A 21,730-nucleotide genomic window follows, 5' to 3' on the forward strand; every position below is an offset into this window, starting at 1 on the left:
TTTGAAACTCAGATTATCGAAACTCAACACACACTTATCTGTTCTCAAATTAATGTTCCATAATATGAAAATTTTTGAAAGACTACTGACTCTTTTGTGGGCTTTTTGCAACCACTAAATGTGAGTGAAACAAGCATCAGGAGATAAACTGGAATAACATTCTCTGAACTTCAAAAATCCCAAAAACAATGATCAACACAAACTTGATCCTTGATTGTCCTGAAATCCTTAATGGAAACACCTTAGGCTATAAATCCAGTGATTAAAAAAAAAATCACGTTTTGTTGATTTAAGCATTTATTTCAAATGTCCTTGCCTAGAAAGTTCAACACATACATAAAAGCTTGCTTTTTAAAAAGAAAAAAAAAAAAGATAGCTCTAAACTGTGATGCATGTATCAATATAACAGATTGTATATATGAATAAATGAACTAAGAGATACAAGAACTTTAAGGTATAGGCATAAACAGGGGGGTGGTTTTGTTTTTGTTTTTTTAAACAAGCTGCTTCTTACCATTTTTATTTTCCAATTTGAAGGAACTACGGTAGTCTTTAAGTCACTGACGCTATACTCAAAAAATATGCAGCAATTGCTAAATAAGGACCTTTAACTTTTCATAAATACAGTGCATCTTGCCAAGTCAAAAGCTAAAGTGAAAGTCTCAAATGACTCTGCAGCTCTAATAATAAGGACTTTTTCCCCCTTTTTTCATTACTTTTATCCTACAAGCTTAACTGCCAGTATCTTTCACAAAACATCATTTTCATCAGAATGGAAAGATAATATAAAAGCTCTATATTGTGTGCAAGGGTCAGCTTTTCCTTATTAGGTTTTAAGTAGCAGAAACTAGTTCTGCAAAGAAAACATACTGTAATTATTGTACTCAACAGGTAGCTTCAGTAATCAGGCCAAAAGCAACACAGTGGTCATGTCATTCTTAAAAGATCAGCATTTTCCCATGCTTCTGCATAACAAATGCATTGCAGATTAATTGGAAGCGTACAGGCCATCTTAGAGCCCAAATTAATCCGAGCATTTGATATCCCCTTCACTTCATATGGAAATGCCATTCAATGGCACCATTTTCATAGGGACAAAGTGTTTTTTGATAACAAGTGGAATGTAAATCTCATGAGAAAGAAATCAATCCAGCCCAAAGAACTCCAGAGTATTGATCTATGTGCATTATAATTTCACAAGCTTGAAGAGAATTTGTAAGTTAAAGGGGAAATGATTACAGCCACAAAACAGCTGCTATACCACAGTTTTCTTTTAACTGTGTTATGAAAGCAAGAAATATGCAGTTTCTGAAGTTAAAAGTTTTATTGTTTGAATTAAGTCTTCAGTTTGTTCAAAATCAAAGACGTTTGATTGAATTATGATTTTTTTTTCAAGTGTTAAAAAAGCTGCAGACTTGCAAATAAAGTTCACACCATTCAGTTCTGGTCAACAACAGTCTATTGTATACACAAGTTAAAAGCCAAATAATGGATTTTACAATATCAATTTTAATGTACACTGAGCTTTGAAAAATATTCCACATCTGCTCCTGCCAAAAGGGTGAAATTTTTTCAATTAAACAACCATCTGATTGTTAGTAATAATAAAGTAATAAAATATATAGAATATACAATTGTAAAGCTGCAAAGTAAGATGGAAAGTTTCCACTCCCAAAAATGAGTTTAATCCCAACAATGCAAAACAAATAAACTAGTGGGTTTGAGGGTTGGTTTGATTGTAAAAAGTAAAGTGTTTTTGGACTCAAACACAAGATTTTCCCTGAGAATCCGAAAGAAAAAGGGCCCCTTGAGCTTGGCTTCAGACAAATGCAGTCTTTTGTTGTGTTCACCTTTCTATGACAGCTTTGAAAACAAACAAAACAAAACAAACTTACAATATAAGTTAAGACACAAAAGGAAGCTCTGGGTGGGGTAGAAATTTAAACGTCACCCAATTTCAGGTAGGAGTTACTACTAATTTCCACAGAAACAAGGATAAATTTTACATTCTGTTGAACTGAACAGGTTTCAGACTGCTATGCTGTCTGATTTAATTTGATATTTAATCAAATATTACACTTACAAAAAATGCAGCTTGCCTTCTGGCAGCAAGTAAATTTCAGTTCTTTGCAGAAGTTGTATAATCTACCATCAACACAAATGAAAATAATTTTCTCACATAGTCCTTTCCATTCCAATGGTGAAGGCATCAATACCCAATCCTCTACCAAACCAATATCTTACACCCTGATTCTGCTACACAGTATAAGTAATAATTCCATATATGGCAATACTGCAGCCTTCACATCTCCCGTATCATCTTCCAAATGTTCCTAGGCAATTTTATGAGCTGCAAGTAGGCAACTCAAAAGCTCTAGCATTCAGTGGCTCCCAATAAACATTCACGGAATTTAATTATAATGAGAAACCACCAAAACCAGTAACTGTTAACACTGAATGCATATCCTTGACCAAGGACAAAGCCCAAGAAGGGTGCTTTCAGCCAAGAAGAAACCTCCCTATTACTACAAGAAGTATTTACATACACAGAACATCACCCAAAATGAGGTTTTTATCCAGCCTGATTGGACTAGTAGGTAAGATCTCTGCAAGGTACCATGGCAACCATTTTCCAGCTAATTTTCTCCAACTCACCTATGCAGATCTCTGCACCTATCCTGTGGGAGTATCCTCTACCTGCTGAAGTCCTACTGAAATTTCAGACTTCTGCTAGGATCTGGTCATTATCTTTTTTTTTTTTCGCAAAAAAAAATCTGTTATCATGTCCTGTTATAGAACATTCCGATGAGATTAAAATGCCTCTATGTACAAATGTAAGACTGAAAGGACTCCTTAATGTATCAAAATTCAATTGAGCATATCAGCAAAGCTACTTCAGCAAAAAGATGTGTACAAAGATGTTGCTACATTTTAATGTAGCAAAATGATTCATCGATTCATCCATAATGCATTTTCTTTCTTCTTTGCATTCTCAAAAATAGCATTTTAAACATTTTTTAACTAGGCTTGTGCTCTACTCAAAGCTCAGATTTAACTATCAGGTTTAATAAGTAAAAATTAAAATTTTGCAGTCCTCAGCATCAATAACCTTTGTGAAATTCTTTCGTGATTAGTAATGAGTTCAAACAAACTTGTCTTGCAGTTGCCTGCCCCTCTCCACACACTGGAGATTCTTCAGTGCCTCTGTCAGGGCAACTACAAGGTGTCCTTTCGACTATTCTGCCTATTTTTATGAAACTATTTTCAGGAACACAACTGGTATCTCCATCCTTCAGTCCATTTTTGTTCAAATCACCAGAAAAATAAGTAAGTGCATAAAGACTGAGAATGACCACCACATATGCCTCACTTCCTTAGAAAAACAAAAGCTAAAATGCATGACATTTATAACTGGAATAACTATATTCAGCATGATCCAGGACAGTTAATCTAAAATCAAGGTCTCATAACTGAAGTCCTGTGAAGTGTAAGACACACAAGGACTGCTCATTTAGAAGTAAGAGCTAAACAGAGAAACTGTCTATCACAGTAACTAATACTCAAAGATTTAAACTTACCGTAAGTATGTTTGACAGGTATCTACATTTTAACATATTTCTAGAAAAATTAACAGCCTCTTAAAACACTTTAAAATATATAAAAAATACAGTATTTCTACAACAAAAACACTACTTCCAAAAATCATCTACATATACAAACTCTTATTCTACTGTTTCCCCATTTCCTTCCTTCTACTTCCCAACAATTTATTTCCATTAATACATGGATTTTTGTTAAGTCATTACAGAGAGAAGAAATCAACACAGATTGTATTTTTCTGTAAACAGTAAAGCTATATAAGAAAATTATTTCAGAACTAAAAGTGCAAAAATAAAGCTTTCAATTGATTAAGTAAAACAAGACCGACAGGCCTTCTGGAATGTATTAAGTATCATGAAAACTACCTGTGAAAATGTCTATCTAAACCAATTCTAAAACTACCTGCTAAGAAGTTTGAGTTCACTGGAAGTAGTCCACTCACTCTGTTTTTCAAATGACTGATTTTCAAATCTAATCTAATTATCATTCAAGATAAAATGTTAGTTTTAAACACCCTGATGACAAATTCTATAATTAGAAAATTTCTAGCAATTTGTTAGTAAGTTTCTATGCCAAGGCAACTGCATACATCTGAGTCTGGCATGAAGTTTATAAATAAGAACCGAATCACAAGAGCTAATTGCACCCCATGATTCACTCTAAGGCCAACAGTTACAAGTATTTTTTAAACCTTCAAAGCTGAAATTATAACTAATCATTTGTTATTGCTCTTTCATTTTGGCAACAACATCAAATTCATTATAATCTGCATTTTGTCAACTTAACACATTAGCACCCTCAAAAAAAATCAAGGAAAGTTTTAATCCATTTCACCTGATGTAGTTTTGAGTAAAAGTGACAACCATGCCTACATGCTGTTATGGACCTGGGACTAGTACAAGTCCAGTATCTGATCTCCCTTAAAATCCTCCTTCATGAAAGTCAGCAAAACACACAGGAGAAATACACAGCAGCTCTTTCAAACATTTTATTAACTGCTAATAATGTTCTAGGAGGGTCAAATGCAAGCAAAGTAGTCAAAAGTTACACGACAAGCATACTGTACTCCTGTACTTTGCGCATATCATACAATGCACAATTAATATTTGGGTAATTCACTGAATAGCTTAATAAAAAGTGCTAGTATGCAACAAACCTAGTGCAAAGGAACTTCCAGCCACCACAGATAAACCATTCTAAGCCTCTCTTTCTTTGAGAAATTCTGGCTCTTGGTAGAGTGTGGTAATCACTCTCATCATTTTCAAAGCCTTCTTCTGACATCATTAGCGGCATTTCATCCAAATGAGAGGACTCATCTTCCACTTGGTACCTGGCAAGATGAAATAAGAACAGTACATCAATAACCAACATTTTTTTTTATTACCAGGAATCTCATAAAGTAACAAAAGGTAATTTTTACTACATGGAATTTTATTAAAGATGTTTTCAATCCAAGTATCTTGTGCACTTGTCCTAATGTATCATCAAGAACTTTCAATTTGTTAAAAATGGGTAATACAGCAAAAAGGCTTGCAATCATCCAGCCCTTGATATAAATCATTACAGAGAAATTCCTGTTTTATATAGAATTTGTACATAGAGAGCTGCAACATCATACTTTCAAAGGACTCTTTGCAAGATTTTCTTAGAATTTGTTTTGTGTCATGGTCTAACACAGCAGGCACCTAAGCACCATACAGCTATTTGTTCATCTCACCCTCCCTACCCCCATCCCCAGCATGGGAGAGAGAATCAGGGGAAAAAAAAAGAGTAAAAGCTCATGGGTTCAGATAAAGAGAGTTTGGTAGGACAGAAAAGGAAGAGAAATAGTAATAACGATAACACTAGTAATAATACTATGTACAAACAAGTGATGCACAACACAATTGCTCACCACCCACTGAACAATGCCCAGCCCAGCCCCAAGCAACAGTCCCCCACCCCACCCAGCCACCCCATATTAATTGTTCAGTGTGATGCCATATGGTATGGAATATCCCTTTGGCCAGTCTGGGTCAGCTGTCCTGGGTCTGTCCCCTCCCAGCGTCTTGTGCACCCCCAGACTCCTCGCTGGCAGCATAGCACAAGAAGCTGAAAAGCTCTTGACTGCATTGCTCTGTAATGACTGAAACATCATCAAGTTATTAATGTTATTCTCATCCTAAATCCAAAACACAGCACTATACCAGCTACTAGGAGGAAAATTAACTCTACCCTACTTGAAACCAGGACACCTGGCAAAGTTTGTAGCAGATGCAAATAACATGAGCTTTCACGGAAACAAACTTCGTATTTCCACTGAGCTTCAGCCTACTTTCCTGTTATACTTGTGTCTGTTCCTGCCTGTGCAGACCTCTGAGTCACAACTTCTACACAACTCATCAGTATATTAGTTTTTGTTAGTAAAACATTAGTTACTTTTATAATTCTATATAGAAATACTCAGCAGGTTAAAACACTTTCCTATGGGGCCTATGAAAAACTAGGCTAACAACGGTCCTTCCCTCTCCAGAAAGCATTTACCACTTCAATTTTACACTTGTGGAATGCCTCTTATGGCCAGATAAAACACCTGAGTATTTGATAAGAAAACTCCCCCAAGTGCTTGAAAATTGAGTAACTTCTTCACTTTCATTGGCTTAATGGTACAAAAATATGAAAGAACTGAACTATTACTCAGGTTTCCTGTTACAGACTACTCAAAGAACAAATGAGGATATCAACTGGAAAAAATCTTTGAAAAGAATTAGAGTCAAGCAAAGATATCTATTTGTATGCAGTAACAAACACAATAACCCTAATGGATGTTAATACAAATGCATGATACAGAAAATCATCCTAGATCTGACCAAAACAGTTAGAAAAGCTGGCTGCATCAATGCTTAAAAAGATACATAACAAATATTAAATCCAACAGATGCAAAAAAAATATATAGAAAAACTATTACTTGACTATTGATAATTGTAGTTAAGCAGTCTTTAAATAAGACCAGTTGATGAAAAAGTATCTGATTAGAATAAAGAGATTCTGCATGTGTATTTTATTCTTTAATTCTCAAACACTGCAGTTCGGAAGTCTAGAAGACTCTCATCATTCTATTCTTTGTGTAATCTAAAACTGATCTCTTGAATTTATTCTTGCATTAGGAGTAGCGAATGATGATTTTAAGAGCTCAGAAAAAAACTTTTTTGTTTGAGTCACAAAAGAAGTGTTTGGCAAATGTGAAGCTTCAAAATTGCTGATTTTTTGTGTGAAAGCGGTACTTCATCTTTTGGAATATGCATACAAGGACTGTCTCATTTCCCCCCCCAGCAACCTAAACTCAATCTTTGTATAACAGTAATTAACAAAGCGCAAATAAACCATTCATTGGTGTATTTGTACACATTAAAAAAAAAAGTAATGTAAGTTCTAAACATCTGAATATACAGTAGGCCTATATCCACATCAATAAACTGAATGAATGTTCCCAAGCATTACAAACAACAAAGCAGCCTGTAGCAGGATGACTCCTTGCTAAAGGAGTTCAAAGGGAATCATCCCTAGACTGCTCCAACTGCCAAGCTGTACCTGGGGACTGTCCAGGAAGAGCAAGTGTTGCAACAGCCCAAATTCATGCCAGGATACATGCTACCAGTTTAGAAGTAGTGAATTCCAGTACCTGGGAACATCTACAGTGTAACATGAATTTATAGAGCTGTACAGAATAAAAAACACTTCTCACAACTGAGGAATTCAGTCCATTCTCTCACCTGCTGGGTATGCTGGTATGTTCAGTACACATTTTTGACTAAGCAGTAAGGTCACAGTTTTATATGAAACAAGCAAGGTCCCAAAAGTAAATTTTTACAACACAGATGGAGAAAACACTTGAACTGAGCAACAGGCAGGCTGACTTGGTTGCCATCACGGAGACGTGGTGGGACCACTCTCATGACTGGAGTGCTGCAATGACTGGCTGTAGGCTCTTCAGAAGGCCCAGGCAGCATGGAAGTGGTGTGGCTCTCTGTATTAGACAGTTTGGATGTTGTGGAACTCGAGACTGGGAATAACAAGGCTGAGTCCCTGTGGGTTAGGATCAGTGGGAAGGTCAACAAGGCAAGCATCCTGGTGGGGGTCTGTTACAGAAGGCCAAACCAGGATGAGGAGACAGATGAGGAGTTCTACAGGCAGCTGGCAGAAGTCACAAAATTGTCACCACTTGTTACCTTGGGAGACTTCAACTTCCCAGAGATAAGCTAGAAATACAATACAGCTCAGAGGAAGAAGTCTAGGAGGTTTTTAGAGAGCGTGGAAGACAGCTTCCTGACACAGCTGGTTAGTGAGCCTACCAGGGGATGTGCCCCGCTAGACCTTCTCCTCACAAACAGAGAAGGGCTGGTGGGAGATGCGGTGGTTGGAAACTGTCTTGGGCAGAGTGACCATGAAATGGCAGAGTTTTCTATTCTTGGCAAAGTCAGGTGGGGGACCAGTAAAACTGCTGTCTTGGACTTCTGGAGGGCAGACTTTGAGCTGTTCAGGACACTGGCTGGTAGAGTCCCTTGGGAGGCAGTTCTGAAGGGCAGAGAAGTCCCAGAACCAGAAAGTTGAAATATGCAGTCGAAAATGCTTTCAGAAAAGACATCAACACTACCCTCTTCAAAAGTATTAAAATACAGTTTAAAACAAACATGACAAAACAGAACTTTACTGACCATGTTATTTGCAAAAAGGTGCATATGATGTCTAGTGTGATATGGCAATCTGACAATACTTCTTCCCTTCTCATTACTGTAAATGGTCATCAAGAAAAAGAGAACACTATACAAATTACCTTCTTAAAACAAGGCAGTTATTACAGGTTACAACGTATATTACACAAAATTGTATGGATTACTCTCAAACTAAGCTAATTTTAACACTCAAACCTTACACACTTGACAATAAAATATCTGCTTTAAAAAAGACATTATGCTGAGTTTCAGTAAAAGACAAGCCTGTGTTTAAACAGATTCACATTCAATGCTTTTATAATCTCTCCTGGTTGAATTTGCAAATTACATTATCACAGTTACATGCTTTAATACAGAGCTTTCTTTTTCATTGTATTTTGCTTTTAGACATCTGAACAATTAATAGTGTATTTGTAACACCATCCAGTGAAATCACAATCTGCCAGCCACATTGGAGCATGCAGCAACATTCTGGAGCATTAGAGACCCTTTTTACTTCTATATAAAGTTGAACAAGTGTCTGACTTGGAAAATAATTTACTTTACACACAAAGGTAACAAAGCAAACATGGTTAAAAGTTATTTCTTGACAGAACACGTTAATGCAAGAGAATTAAGGGAAACAGACTTGGCTGAGAAATAAATTCACAGATCTATTTAATATTTAATACTACTCTAAATGTGGTAATATTTGTGGAGTACATCAATGTCCTAATCATAAAGTCATTTTTGCCATTATAAACATTTTTTCACAATTATCTCATTTTGCACTTTTAAATATGGAGCTTCACCAAGTAGGGAATGTAATGAGCATAAGCACCATCATGTTTAGTAATCCTGACTTCAAAATACAGCCTCTGAACTGGCAAGCAATTTATTCTGTTTCAAAAGCAATTTTGCTATTGTGTTAGAAAATTGTGCTTCAGTATTTAAAAACAATAGTATAATGAATAATGTATTTTTCATAACTAGGAAGAGGACAAAAATCGTTATGTCTTTGTTATCTAGTATTTTTCCACACTTAATTGCTTGAAGTGCTGATTTGCTTTGAGTGACAAATCAATTGAGTATAATCCTAGAAACTTTTATTAAAATAGAGGAGCACTGAAAGCAACATGAATAAAGAAGCCAGAGAAAAGACATCAAAACTCTCAGCATGGAGGCTACTAAATCAGGTATGAAGACAGCCATCTTGACAGAAATATGGTTTCCTAAGAAAACAAGGAACATTAATATTAAACAATCACAGAATAGTTTGAGTTAGAAGAGACCTTAAAGGTCATCTAATTCCAAAGCCCCCACCATAGTCAGGGACACCTTACATTAGACCAGGTTGCTCAAAGCCTGGTCCAACCCAGCCTTAAACACTTCAAAGGATGGGGCATCCACAAGTTCTGTGGGCAACCTGTTCCAGTGCCTCACCATCCTCTGAGTGAAGAATTCCTTCCTTATATCTAAGTCTATCCTCCTTTAGCTTAAAGCCATTACTCCTTGTCCTATCCCTGACAAAGCAGGAGCTCTCCAGCTTTCTTGTAGGTCCCCTTTAGGTACTGAAAGGCTGCTATCAGGTCTCCCTGCAACCTTCTCTTTTCCAGGCTGAACAACCCCAAGTCCCTCAGGCTGTCTTTATTGGAAAGGTGCTCCAGCACCTTGATCATCTTGATGGCCCTCCTCTGGACTTGTTCTAATAGGTCCATGTCCTTCTTGTGCTGGGGGCCCCAGAGCTGAATGCAGGACTCCAGGTAGGATCTCATGAGAGCAGAGTAGAAGGGGAGAATCACCTCCCTTGACCTGCTGGCCAAGCTTCTTAAGATGCAACCCAGGACATGGTTGGCTTTCTGGGCTGCAAGCACAAATTGCTGGATGATGTCAAGCTGCTCATACCGCAACACCTCCCAGGTCCTTTTCCTAAGGGCTGTTCTCAATCCATTCTCCACCCAGCCTCTATTCGTGCTTGGGATTGCCCTGAACAGGATGCAGGTACCTTGCGCTTGGTCTTGTCTAACTTCATGAAGTTCGCACAGGCCCACCTCTCAAGCCTGTCCAGGTCCCTCTGAATGGCATCCCTTCCCTCCAGCATGTCAGCTGCACACAGCTTGGTGTCATTGGCAAACATGCTGAGAGTGCACTCAATCTCACTGTCCATGTTAACAACAAAGACGTTAGACAATACCAGTCGCAATATCAACCCCCAGGGAACACCACTCATCACTGATCTCCACTTGGACATTGAGCCTTTAACCACAACTATTTGAGTGTGACCATGCAGCCAATTCCTTACCCACCAGGTGGTCCATCCATCAAACTCACTTCTCTCCAATTTAGAAACAATGCAGGATATGCTTGTGCACAAATGCTTTGCATAACCAGGTAGATTACCTCAGTTGTTTATCTACCCATGCTGTAACCCCATCTGAGAAATCCACCACCAGATTGTCAAGCATGATCTGCCCTTAGTGCAACTGTGCTGGCTGGCACCAATCACCTCCTTATTTTCCATGTGCCTTAGCAGAGTTTCCAGGAGGATCTGCTCCAGGATCTTGCTAGGCACAGAGGTGAGACTGACTGCCCTGTACTTCCCCAGGTCTTACTTTTTCCCTTTAGAAATGTGTTTTTTCTTCCCTTCTTCCAGTCACTGGGAACTTCAGACTGCCACAACTTATCAAATATGATAAACAGTGGCTCAGCAACCTCATCTGCCAGATCCCTCAGGACCTGCGGGTACATCTTATCAAGTCCCATGGACTTGTGCACCTTCAGGTTCCTTAGATGATCTCAAACCTCATCTTCTCCTACAGTGGGCAGTTCTTCAGTCCCCCCAGTCCCTGCCTTTGCCTTCTGGGACTTGGGCTATGTGGCTAGAGCTCTTGCTGGTGAAGGCTGAGGCAAAAAAAGTCATTGAGAGCCTCAGCCTTCTCTGTATCCCAGGTAACGAGGTCTCCCATTTTCTTACAGAGAAGGCCCACAATTTCCCTAGTCTTCCTTTTATCACTGACATACCTATAGAAGCCTTTCTTGTTGCCCCTGGTGTCCTTGACAAAGTTTAACTCTAACAGGGCTTTAAGCTTCCCTGGCTGCTCAATGTCTCTGCATCCCTCCTAGGCTGTTTCTGCTTTCACCCTCTGTAGGCCTCCTTTTTCTGTCTGATTTTGGCCAGGAGCTCCTTGTTCATGCTGACCTCCTGGTATTGTTGCCTGACTTCCTCTTTGTTGGGATGCATCGCTCCAGAGGTTGGCGGAGGTGATCCTCGAGTATTAACCAGCTTTCTTGGGCCTCTCTTCCCTCCAGGGTTTTGTCCCATGGTACTCAACCAAGCAGATCCCTGAATAGGGGAGTCTGCTCTCCTGAAGCAGAATCAGGGTAGTGAGCATGCTGTTCTCCCTCCTCACAGCCTTCTGGATCCCAAACTGCACCGTTTCATGGTCACTGCAGCCAAAGCTGCCCTTGAGTTTGATATTCTCCAACTGCCCATCTCTATTGGTGAGAACGAGGTCCAGCATAGCTCATTGGGAGCTGCTTGCCAGAGCAGATGTGGATGCAGCGTTATATGTATCCCATAACTGTTAATGGAAACTATTTGGATTCATTTAATTCATTAAATCTAGTCTGGCTACTTATTTAGATGCCTAGTTAATTTTCATTTTCTACAAGCTTACTGTTAGTCTAACAGAGCAACATTCCTCTGATTCAAACATCCAAAAAAGTAGGAAAGTGCAAGGCAATCATTGATGTCCATTTATCTGGTTCAACTCACCTGACAATGAAGCACTGGACATTTGGCTCAATCCCTTCTGCTGCCAGGCACAGGACTCCCTCTGCTTCTGGACACTGGAAGGGGTAGGCAGCACGATCTGTCTCAGCCCTATCCTGCTCTACTTCTAGTAATTCCTCCAAGGTTTAACCTACACGAACACCTCCTCAGTCCAAAAATAAAGCACGAATTTTCGAACTGAGGCAGTGCAATAAGAGAAATAATGAAGAAAGGGGCAGACCCATTTATATTAAGAGCAGGAATTATTTCTTAGGGGAGAAACCAAAAAAGCTACAGCTCTTGTAGGCTGCGTTTTTTATTGACAATCCCACAAAAAAAAAAAATGAAATGTTCCACAGCAGCAAGAAAAGTTGTATTAAATCTATATTCATCCATAAGCATGCAACTTATTTTCATATAACTGTTCCTTTCATTCAAACTCCTAATGTAGCAAATAAATCATTTTATGGAGACAAGTCACATGAGAACAATCAAATTATAAATACCTTTTTTCCCCAAATATTATTCTGCCCTTCGAAAGACTGGAAATTACCTTTTTCCCTGTAATTTCAAACATCTCTATGACTTACAAAGCAGGAAGTTTGGTTGAATTACAGAGCAATCACCTTGTTCCTACGTTATAAAAGAAGTGGACAACAGATAAGCCTTCTACAGGTAAACGCATAGAATTTGAAGAATTTCCTTTAACCTTTTCCCCAAAAAACACAGAAAAAACAGCTTGTTGCTTTGCTTTTGTTTAGCTGTAGTTGTGCCTGCAATGCAAATGCACACCTAATCAGTATCAATTCCGAAGTCTCTGAACTCTCAAAGTCCTGGCCCAACTATACACACACAGAGAAAACAATTCTGCTACGAATTCACATATGCCATCAGGGACAGGCCTGTTAGAGGCCTCCATATGGAAGACAACACTAACTGAAGTAGTGTGATTATAAATCAGATTACACTTTTGGACAGCTTTTATGGAAGCTAAAGATTTGTAGAACTAAGTCTCTGTACTGAGTTTCAACCGATAACTTTGCTTTTACGTCCTTACATTGCCAAATCTTTAAAAGCCTATTACAACACTCCTATCATAGTGCACATTTGTCAACAGAGCAACAAAATAGAAAAAAGAAGTACTTTTACTGTATGTAAGTTTACAACTGAGTTTGTCACTGAAACAAACAACGTTTACTGCAATAGACAAACTATATCAAGGTACCCTCAGCCTTTCACAAGCAATGCAGAGGGAGATTCTGGAAAAACGTAAGGCACCATTTTTGATCAACCCTATAATAATTTTCTCTTCCCCAGCACTCACCTCTTTGCCAGAGCTATAAATGGAAGAAAAATTCAGAGGATCTGCATAAGAAAGCTGTCGTGAAAAACGCTACCATTCCTTATTCCCCTTTCCTCACCTTACAAAGCACAACACACCTTAATGGAACATCTTTTTCAGTCCGTGACAGGAAGAGCGGATCTCTATTCATACACAGCAGACCTGAGGAAACATCTGCATTCACTAGAACCCTATTTTTAATTAGCAGGGAACATCACTGGTCACAACAACAGGGCCATTTTATCACTGTTACTGGGTATTGTTATTGATACTGCAGCTCAATCAATTGCTTTTTCTCCCCTAAGAGATCCAAACACCTGCCCAAAGAACACAAATGCCTGTATTTGAAATAATAATAAAAAAAAAAAAAAAAAGGAAGGCATGCAAATATAGGGTAAAAATACAGCTTAAACACAATCAACCTGAAAATATATTTGAAGTTCACTGCACACTGATATACGTGCTCACTGAAAAAACTAGCATCATCTGCAATAGCAATCTGAACTTCAGTGGTGCAAGTTCAGAAACACTTTTGTGCCTAGAAATAAGTGTTTCAGATCAAGATTCAGATTATTCTAATAATCATGCTCAAGATTACAACTGCTTGTCTATAAAGAATATCTTGGTGTGTAAAGAGTAACTAGACTAAACTTAAAAGGCCGATCTTTTCCGAATACATAATTATAAGTAATATCAAGTCAAAGAACTACAACTTATTATGAAAATTACTTAGAGTTACTATGCTGTCAAAATGTACTTTTGCAGGCAAAGTACAGCAAACCATTTCCTGAGTATGACACAAATACAAGTGTCTTTCTATGTAAAAATACAGTTGATATCGTGAGCAGCTCTGCATGTACGTAATTTGGTTACCCGCATGATTAAAATCAAAGACTGCTCTGAAAAGTAAAAGGCACAGAGACTAAGATAACATATGACAAAATACACCATGTAAAAGCTCTGAAAGCAGTAACATATGGCAAGGCCATTCTTTAGGAGTTATGCATCACACCACTTTGACCTTTTTCCCAGACAAAAATATCAGAATCTAAACCTGTACTAAATCTTACAGGTACCAGTCCCAAAAGGTAATGTTAGCCTAAGTCTCAAGTCTTCAGAAAGCAGAGTAACACTCAATCCAGGAATGTATATATGTGAGCAATGAACATAGGACAAACCGAGAAGAAAGTTTTAAAAAATTCACTGCTAAAAACTGTTTGACATAAATTGAGAGAGCCTTGAAAATGCAGACCTAACAAGTATGGTAAAAATATAACATCCCAAATGTGAAGGTGCCAACCAGACAGCCCTGTTGAAAGATCTAGAATTAAGAGAGAGCATCTAAGGGATGCAGACTAAAAATGACTCAGTGACACCATTCCTAACAACAACAGTAAATCTCTGACCAAAAACATAACTAAAGGAAGGCTAATGACAAAGGACAGCACACCCTGCAAAAGAACGGCTGATTTTTCTTTTATATGAAATTTTGCTTTGCAAAAAGAGGCAAACACTTCGAATTTCAAGTGAAATCAGTAAAAATCACTGGGACAATAGTTTTCCTGTAGAACGAACGTACAGGACAGATCTATTTTATAAGAATGTTTTAACAGTACTAGATGATCTTTAAGGGTCCTTTCCAAACCATTCAGTGATTCTCCTAACTACAGTCCTGCAGAGATTTCTTTGCACTATTTTTAATCTTTTCTCCCTTATGTTTAAAAACGTGTATTTGATGTAAATGTGCATTGCACTTAATGTATCAGCATAACATATAGCTTTATGTTTTATTCCTCAACATACAAGGAATATAAGTTTTGTCTTTTCACACAGTTTATGATACTTTTAGTATTTATCAGGTGAACCTACATTTGTAATTTGTGGTATCACAGAAAATACCAATACGCCTTGCTTTGAGTTACTATCTCAAGCAAAAATACTGACCTACAGAAAATCTGGTTAGACTAATCTGAAATTTACTTAAGTCACCGGTTCCATCTGCCTGTCACTGAGGGGAAAAAACAAACAAACAAACAAACAAAACACACACAAGACAGTGGCTCCCATTTAAACAAAGTACCTTAAGATGATGATAGGAGCTTTCTCCATGAGTAAGCTCAAGTATGTCAGCGCACATGCAGACAACTAACAACCAGTACCTTACTCCACCACATTCCCACAGTTGTTCAACTTTAAGGAGCTTCTGTGACCATATCTTGAGTAAATGGTTAACAACGCTATTTTGACATGAAAGAAGTAGTAAAACAGTGCTTATGTTCCCCCACTAAACAATTATTGCTTTTGGCAAAGAAACAGATGCTTAAAGAAGTTACTGATACTTTCTAACAGTAGTTTCAACACAAATACTAAGAAGTAAATTTACTTTGGTCTTGGAACTGCTTTCTCACAGAAGCTATGCTAATTTGAATTTTAATGTATAGATTATAAAGTAAACTTTTAGTTTCAGTCATTTTCAAAATCAGGATGAAATAAGCAGACATGTTCAACTAATACACGAGGTAGAAGAGCATATTGAAATGCAACCTCTGAAAAATCAGTATCTACCCAAAGACTCTATGAACTTTTATTCCAAACATTCACAAGTATTCAGAAAAAGAGTATCATAACAACTAACAAAAAAAAAAAAAAAATGAAAGTACCACCAAGTATCACTTGCATACACTCATTCAACAGATGAACTCAGATATACATTGATGTTTGGTGTTTTTAATGATCATGGATGTTTTGCAAGGCTTTCCAGACCCAGTTACAGCCAAATAAGTCACAAGCTCTCTGTGAACACCATTCTACAAGAGAACCTACATCTTATTACCTCTGCTCTATGCATGGCATCAACAAATAACATTTTGGGTTGTTTGTGCAAGTTTTTAATCTTAATAATTACACCTGAAATAAAGAGACCAGCAAATATTTTTGTCACTGCAATACAAAATACTACCTGAACTACAAAAACCACATTGGAGTTCAGAACTAGAGCATGTCATTCTCATGAAGAGAAACAACTGGGAGGAAACAGCAACTACCAGAGTAGTTCAACAAAGCTCACTTCAGACAGCAGCAAAAATTAAATAAGTCCCAGAATCACTGTACATACATCAAGTATTATCTGTTGGCATTTGCTTGTCTCTATCTTTAGTTAATTCCCCATGAAACCTAGCCAAACACCTTAGGAAATCTTAAACAAAAGGACTGCAAGATCACTGGGAGTGACTTCCATATAAATGAAAAAATATAATAACAGCAATCCTGTAATATATCATCTTTGTTTCTATGCACTATTCAAATTTGACATTTGTATGTATCAGGGAAGTATGTGGACTCAGTGAACGCAACATGAAATAAGCTACAAACCACCAGTCATTGAGCAACAAGTATCCCACATTTACCTGTGCAAAGGAAACTTCAGCCTGTTATTTTATTCTATTTTAATTCTCACACGATTGTTTTATATGCTAATGGCGTACAAGACTGACAATTAAACATAGGGCAACTCAGTTTTTAAGAAACTGCTATCAGCGAGGAAATTGACAAGCCAACAGCAGAGGTGTTCCACAGCTTGCTTTACCACAGCCACCTGATACACCTCCATTCATAAGCATAAAGTCATTCGTAAGTACACCGCCATGACCCTTACTACACTTAATTATGTGAGAAGATTCCTTCCAGTGAATGAATATTATTCATGACACAAGCATACCTCTGTGAATACCTAGAGCGCAAATGAATTTATGTAATATTGGACACAGCTGGTAAGACCTGATTTTCTGGTATCAGCTCAGGTGTCCCAACACCTTAACACTATTAGTAGACCAAATAGAGGTATACACTGACAGTAACAAGTGCAGGACACCTGAACAAACTCAGTAACTTGCTTACAGATAAAAGAGGGTTGACCACTGCTGAACTCAGTCCCTTATCTGCTTCAAAATTCTACCAAGCTTCTTGGTTTGCTTACATTACATCACACATGAGCAACACCCATTACACATTTACATTTCTTTCTCTGTTTGGCCAATAATTACTCTGGGTCTCCTGATGATACTAAACTAACATATGAGAACAAGTGTGTCAGTCTCACTGCACATTTACAGTGATCGTGGAAATTCTCTGGTCCTCTTTTCCCTTTGTGGCATAAACATAAGCAGCAACTATTTTTCCAGTAAATAATAGATACTTTGTGCTGAAGAACAAAGTGTTGAAACAAGTGAGCAGAGAGTTTACTCAGCTGGGCATCTGAGCTCCACCACAGCTGCTCTCTCATTCCCCCTCATCAAAGAAAATGAGGAGAAAATATGATGAAAGGGGCACAAGGGTTGCTCAATGGAGGCTGCGGTCAGCCCCTAACACTTCATCGCCACCACTCCTTCACGTTCACTCTCTGCCCCTGCTCCACATCGGGTCCCTCCCACGGGATGCCGTCCTTCCCAAACTGAACTGAGCCTGCAGGGGCTGCCCACAAAAAGCAGCTTTTCAAGCACTGCTCCCACACGGCTCCATACCATGGGGTCCATCCATCCCCCAGGAACAAGCTGCTCCAGCACGGGTCCCCCCAGCTGGCGGCAGCTCCCCCCAGCCCCCTGCTCCTGCGTGGGCTCCTCTCCACGGGCTGCAGCTCCGGCCTGGGGCCTGCTCCTGCAGGGGCTCTCCATGGGCCGCAGCCTCCTCCAGGCCACATACACCTGCTCCACCGGGGGCTCCTCCACCCATGTGGGGGCTGCAGCTTGGAGATCTGCTCCATGTGGGACCCATGGGCTGCAGGGGGACAGCCTGCTCCACCAGGGGCCTCTCCACAGGCTGCAGGGGAACTGCTGCTGCCTGCCTGGAGCACCTTCTGCTGCACTGACCTTGTCTGCAGGGTTGTTTCACATTCCTCTCTCTCCCAGCTGCTGTTGTGTAGCAGTTGTTTTCTTTTCTTAAATCTGCTCTCACAGAGGCACAAGCAACATGGCTTATTGGCTCAGCTCTGGCCAGCAGTACATCCCTTTGGAGCTGCCTACAACTGGCCCTTATCTGACATGGGGCAGCTCCTGGATTCTTCACAGAGGCCACCCTGCAGGCCCCCGCTACCAAAACCTTGCCACATAAACCCACTACAAAGTGGCACACCAATCACTTTCTCCAAGCTTTCTGTAACTATTAAATTCGAATATATTGCATAATAGTGCGATTGTTAGTAACTGGAATACAAACTTTTAATTCAAAATGGATTTCCCCGGTTTCTAACAGTGGAACATAATCAGTTCTCTGTCCAATCTTACACAGCATCATACAGTCTCATATGTATAGCATCACAAAGTTTCTTTAGGTGTCTGGGGAAAACACGTTCCAGCTTTACAGTATGTGATAATGGTCAGTCAAAGTAAGTCCAAACACAATGAGAAAACCTTTGTCCTTACAGCAGGAATACCTACAGCGACAGAGGCAGACTTCCACAGACTGGTTAGCTCAAGCAAAAGAAATTGTCCTGCAAAGTAGCTTTGAGGCTGTGAAAGGTTAGCAACTGTTATGTTGCATTATCTGAAGTTGCCAGTAGCAGGGCAACAAATTCAAGTTAAAAACCACTAGCATGCTGCAGTTCCGAATCTGTGTATAAGCTTTCAAAAGAGGCGATTTTCAAAATGTGAATTCTTTGCTGAAGAAACAAACAAATCATGGAAAGTCAAAGATTCCTGAGAGCCCAGAAAGCAAGGCTTCTTAAAAGTGTATGGTAAAGATACAAGTTAGAAAAGTAGGATGAACATACATGCATAAAGGCTTAGGATATGTAGTCCAACTGTAATTTTAAGTCATGATTTACGAGTTGTACCTGAACTAACGTGCCTTGCTCTATTTCCTCTTTGTCTTTACACAAGTCACCTGCAGTAGAATCTAGACAAGCATTTTTTTATTAATATTTTTTAAAAAACAGGTCCATGACAACACCTTCCGAAGCACACAGCAGGTGCTCTAAAATCCAGGCCATGGTATTATTGAAGGATAATGATCAACCTAACCAACTCACCTTAAAACATATACAAAATTAAGTAACTAAAATGAGTAAGAGTACATGGCCTTTCTCCCTCTGGGCACAAATTTTAACCAAGTGATCAAAATAATCAGAAGTAATAAATGTACCTGTTAGCTTTTAAATGTTTTATGAGCCTACAAGTAGTTGAACAGAACTAATTAAAACCATAAAAAAAATAATTTGTGTGGAGCACTGATAAAATAAATACATATTATTTGTACTTGAAAAGCATACAGATTATAAGAGACTGTAACTCTGAAAGACGTAACAAACTACAAGGAATTCAATCCATAAACTTCGAAGGGAAGTGTTGATGTAATAAGACAGAAGGTAAGAAGCAGATCTATAATGAATCAGTAGTTCTTGCTGGATCTTACAGCTTCCCAAATCTGTTCATACATCCGGGTTTAAACGGTTTGTATAAATAACTGCAATTATTGCCTGAAAACATACCTTCCACAAACCTATGTACTCACTTGACTTATGAACTTGGCCCACATCTATATACGTATATTTATATAGCACTTTTCAAGTTACCAAAACTGGCTCCTGGATAACCTACAACAGAATCACCTGATACCTTTGACAGACTAAGGGTTTGGCTATATAACCCTTCCCTTCCTCTTCCAAAGGTGAACACCTACTGAAAGGCTTATAGATCGCACGAAGAGCTTCCCTGCTTCAATTCTCTGAGAAATATGCACGATAATGATAACGTTACCCTACCTTAAAACAGAGGATAAGCCCATTACATATTGTGAGACGTTCAAATACTAGTGGAACAGGGAACACTACTACTGTAGACTGTCCTATAAGTTATTTTCTATGAACATTTGCAAGCTTCTCTATTAACTTATGCTCTGCATAGTCTTACACTACATTTTCTGCTAGGTACTCCATTTGGACAAAAAAAAGCTTTTTTAATTCACCATGGACTATTTGAATTAAAACAGCATCATCAACTATTCTGTGCTTAGGAAGTCCGTTTACTTTCATACATCACAGCTGCTCCCTCCAGTTCTTGTGCCCACAATTAGGGTCTTAAAACAAACAAACAAAAAAAAAATAAAAACAAAAACAGTAAAAACAAGGGAAGGGAAAAGCAACTCAAACAGCTATAACCAGAACTGACATTGTAGGAGTGCTGCCAAAGGGACATATGAAGAAGTATGGGGGTAAAGTGTTTCCTTCCAGACAATGATGGCATTCCTTGAAGTCATGCAGAACAGCAAAGCAAAAAAAAAAAAAAAACAAACAAGAAAACCCCACTGACCCCTTGGCTGAAGACTTTGTTAGTAAAGCTTTGAACTGCCTTGCCCAAATTGCTTGACCCCTCTCTCCCCAAAAAAAACAGGGCGCATTTTAAGCACCCCGGGGTCAGTCCTGACACTCAGGCAATCCCCAGCTCCACGCACCGCGGCGCAGCAGCCGCCCCGCACCGCGCTGGGAGCGGCGGCTGCCCGGGCACCGGGGGCCGCGGAGCCCCCCGGGGCCGGGCAGGCGGAGGCCGCAGCCGCCCGGCCGGGAGCAGCGCCCGCCGCACCGCACCGCACGGCTCAGCCCAGCCCAGCCCCGCTCCCCACCGCCGGGTCGAGGCAGCTCCGCGGGGACGAGGAGAGCGGCGGGGGACGGGCTGGGACCGCCACCACCGCCACCACCTCCACCACCCCTCGGGGGCCGCCGCCGTGCCCTGCCCTGCCCTGCCCGGCCCTGCCTGTCCCGTCCCGGCCGCGCCGTGCCCGTACCTGCTGTGCCTCCGCGCGGCCGAGGCGCTGCTGTAATAGGCCGGCCGGCGCGGGGCGCGGCGCGGCACCGGCTGCAGCGGGATCTGGTCCGCCATCTTGGGGCGCCCCGCCGCCGCCGCCACCGCCGCGCCGGGTGCGGCCCGGCCCTGACGTCACGGCGGCAGGAAGGCAGTGGCGGGGAGGGGCCCGCGGCATAAACAAGGGGGCGGGGGACGGGGATGGGGATGGGGGCATGGGGCTGGCCCCTCAAGGAAATAAAATCGCTGGGGATGGGCAGTGGTGGTTTTCTGTCACCGAATAGGGGCGGGTGTGGCGAGGCGGAGGTGTTGGGAGGTGGAAACGGGAGTTGTGTAAAGTCAGGGGGGTAACGAAACAGCCTGTGGGGTGTCGTAAGGGAAAGGTCGATGCACAAGTCACCGAAGGAAAAAATATATATATAAATAAATATTTGGCAGATTGTGAGTTCACAGACCTAGTGTAAGGTGTCATCGTTTGATATGAGATCGGATGCCAGAGGAGCAAAAGGCCTAACAGCATCACAAGCGCAGACT

At 40.0% G+C, this 21,730-nt stretch overlaps 1 protein-coding gene across 4 annotated transcripts in view; it reads right to left on the reverse strand.

The window, feature by feature from the left end:
* ATP9B (ATPase phospholipid transporting 9B (putative)) overlaps positions 1-21,303 on the reverse strand; it is a 164,771-nt gene extending 143,468 nt beyond the window's left edge. For 3 of the 4 annotated variants that reach the window (XM_084508982.1, XM_084508980.1, XM_084508979.1), the window contains exons 1-2: positions 21,180-21,303; positions 4,757-4,930 (exon numbers count right to left, since the gene is read on the reverse strand). In XM_084508982.1, coding sequence (XP_084365108.1) covers positions 4,757-4,930; positions 21,180-21,274 — 269 coding nt within the window. In that variant the 5' untranslated portion in view covers positions 21,275-21,303. Of the gene's footprint in view, positions 1-4,756; positions 4,931-12,067; positions 12,142-21,179 lie in introns of all 4 variants that reach the window. The other variant, XM_084508981.1, reaches the window with a different exon arrangement.
* Between the last annotated feature and the right edge of the window lie 427 nt (positions 21,304-21,730).

The sequence above is a fragment of the Aythya ferina genome (assembly GCF_964211825.1).
Source record: "Aythya ferina genome assembly, chromosome: 2".
NCBI classification, from domain to species: Eukaryota; Metazoa; Chordata; class Aves; order Anseriformes; family Anatidae; genus Aythya; species Aythya ferina.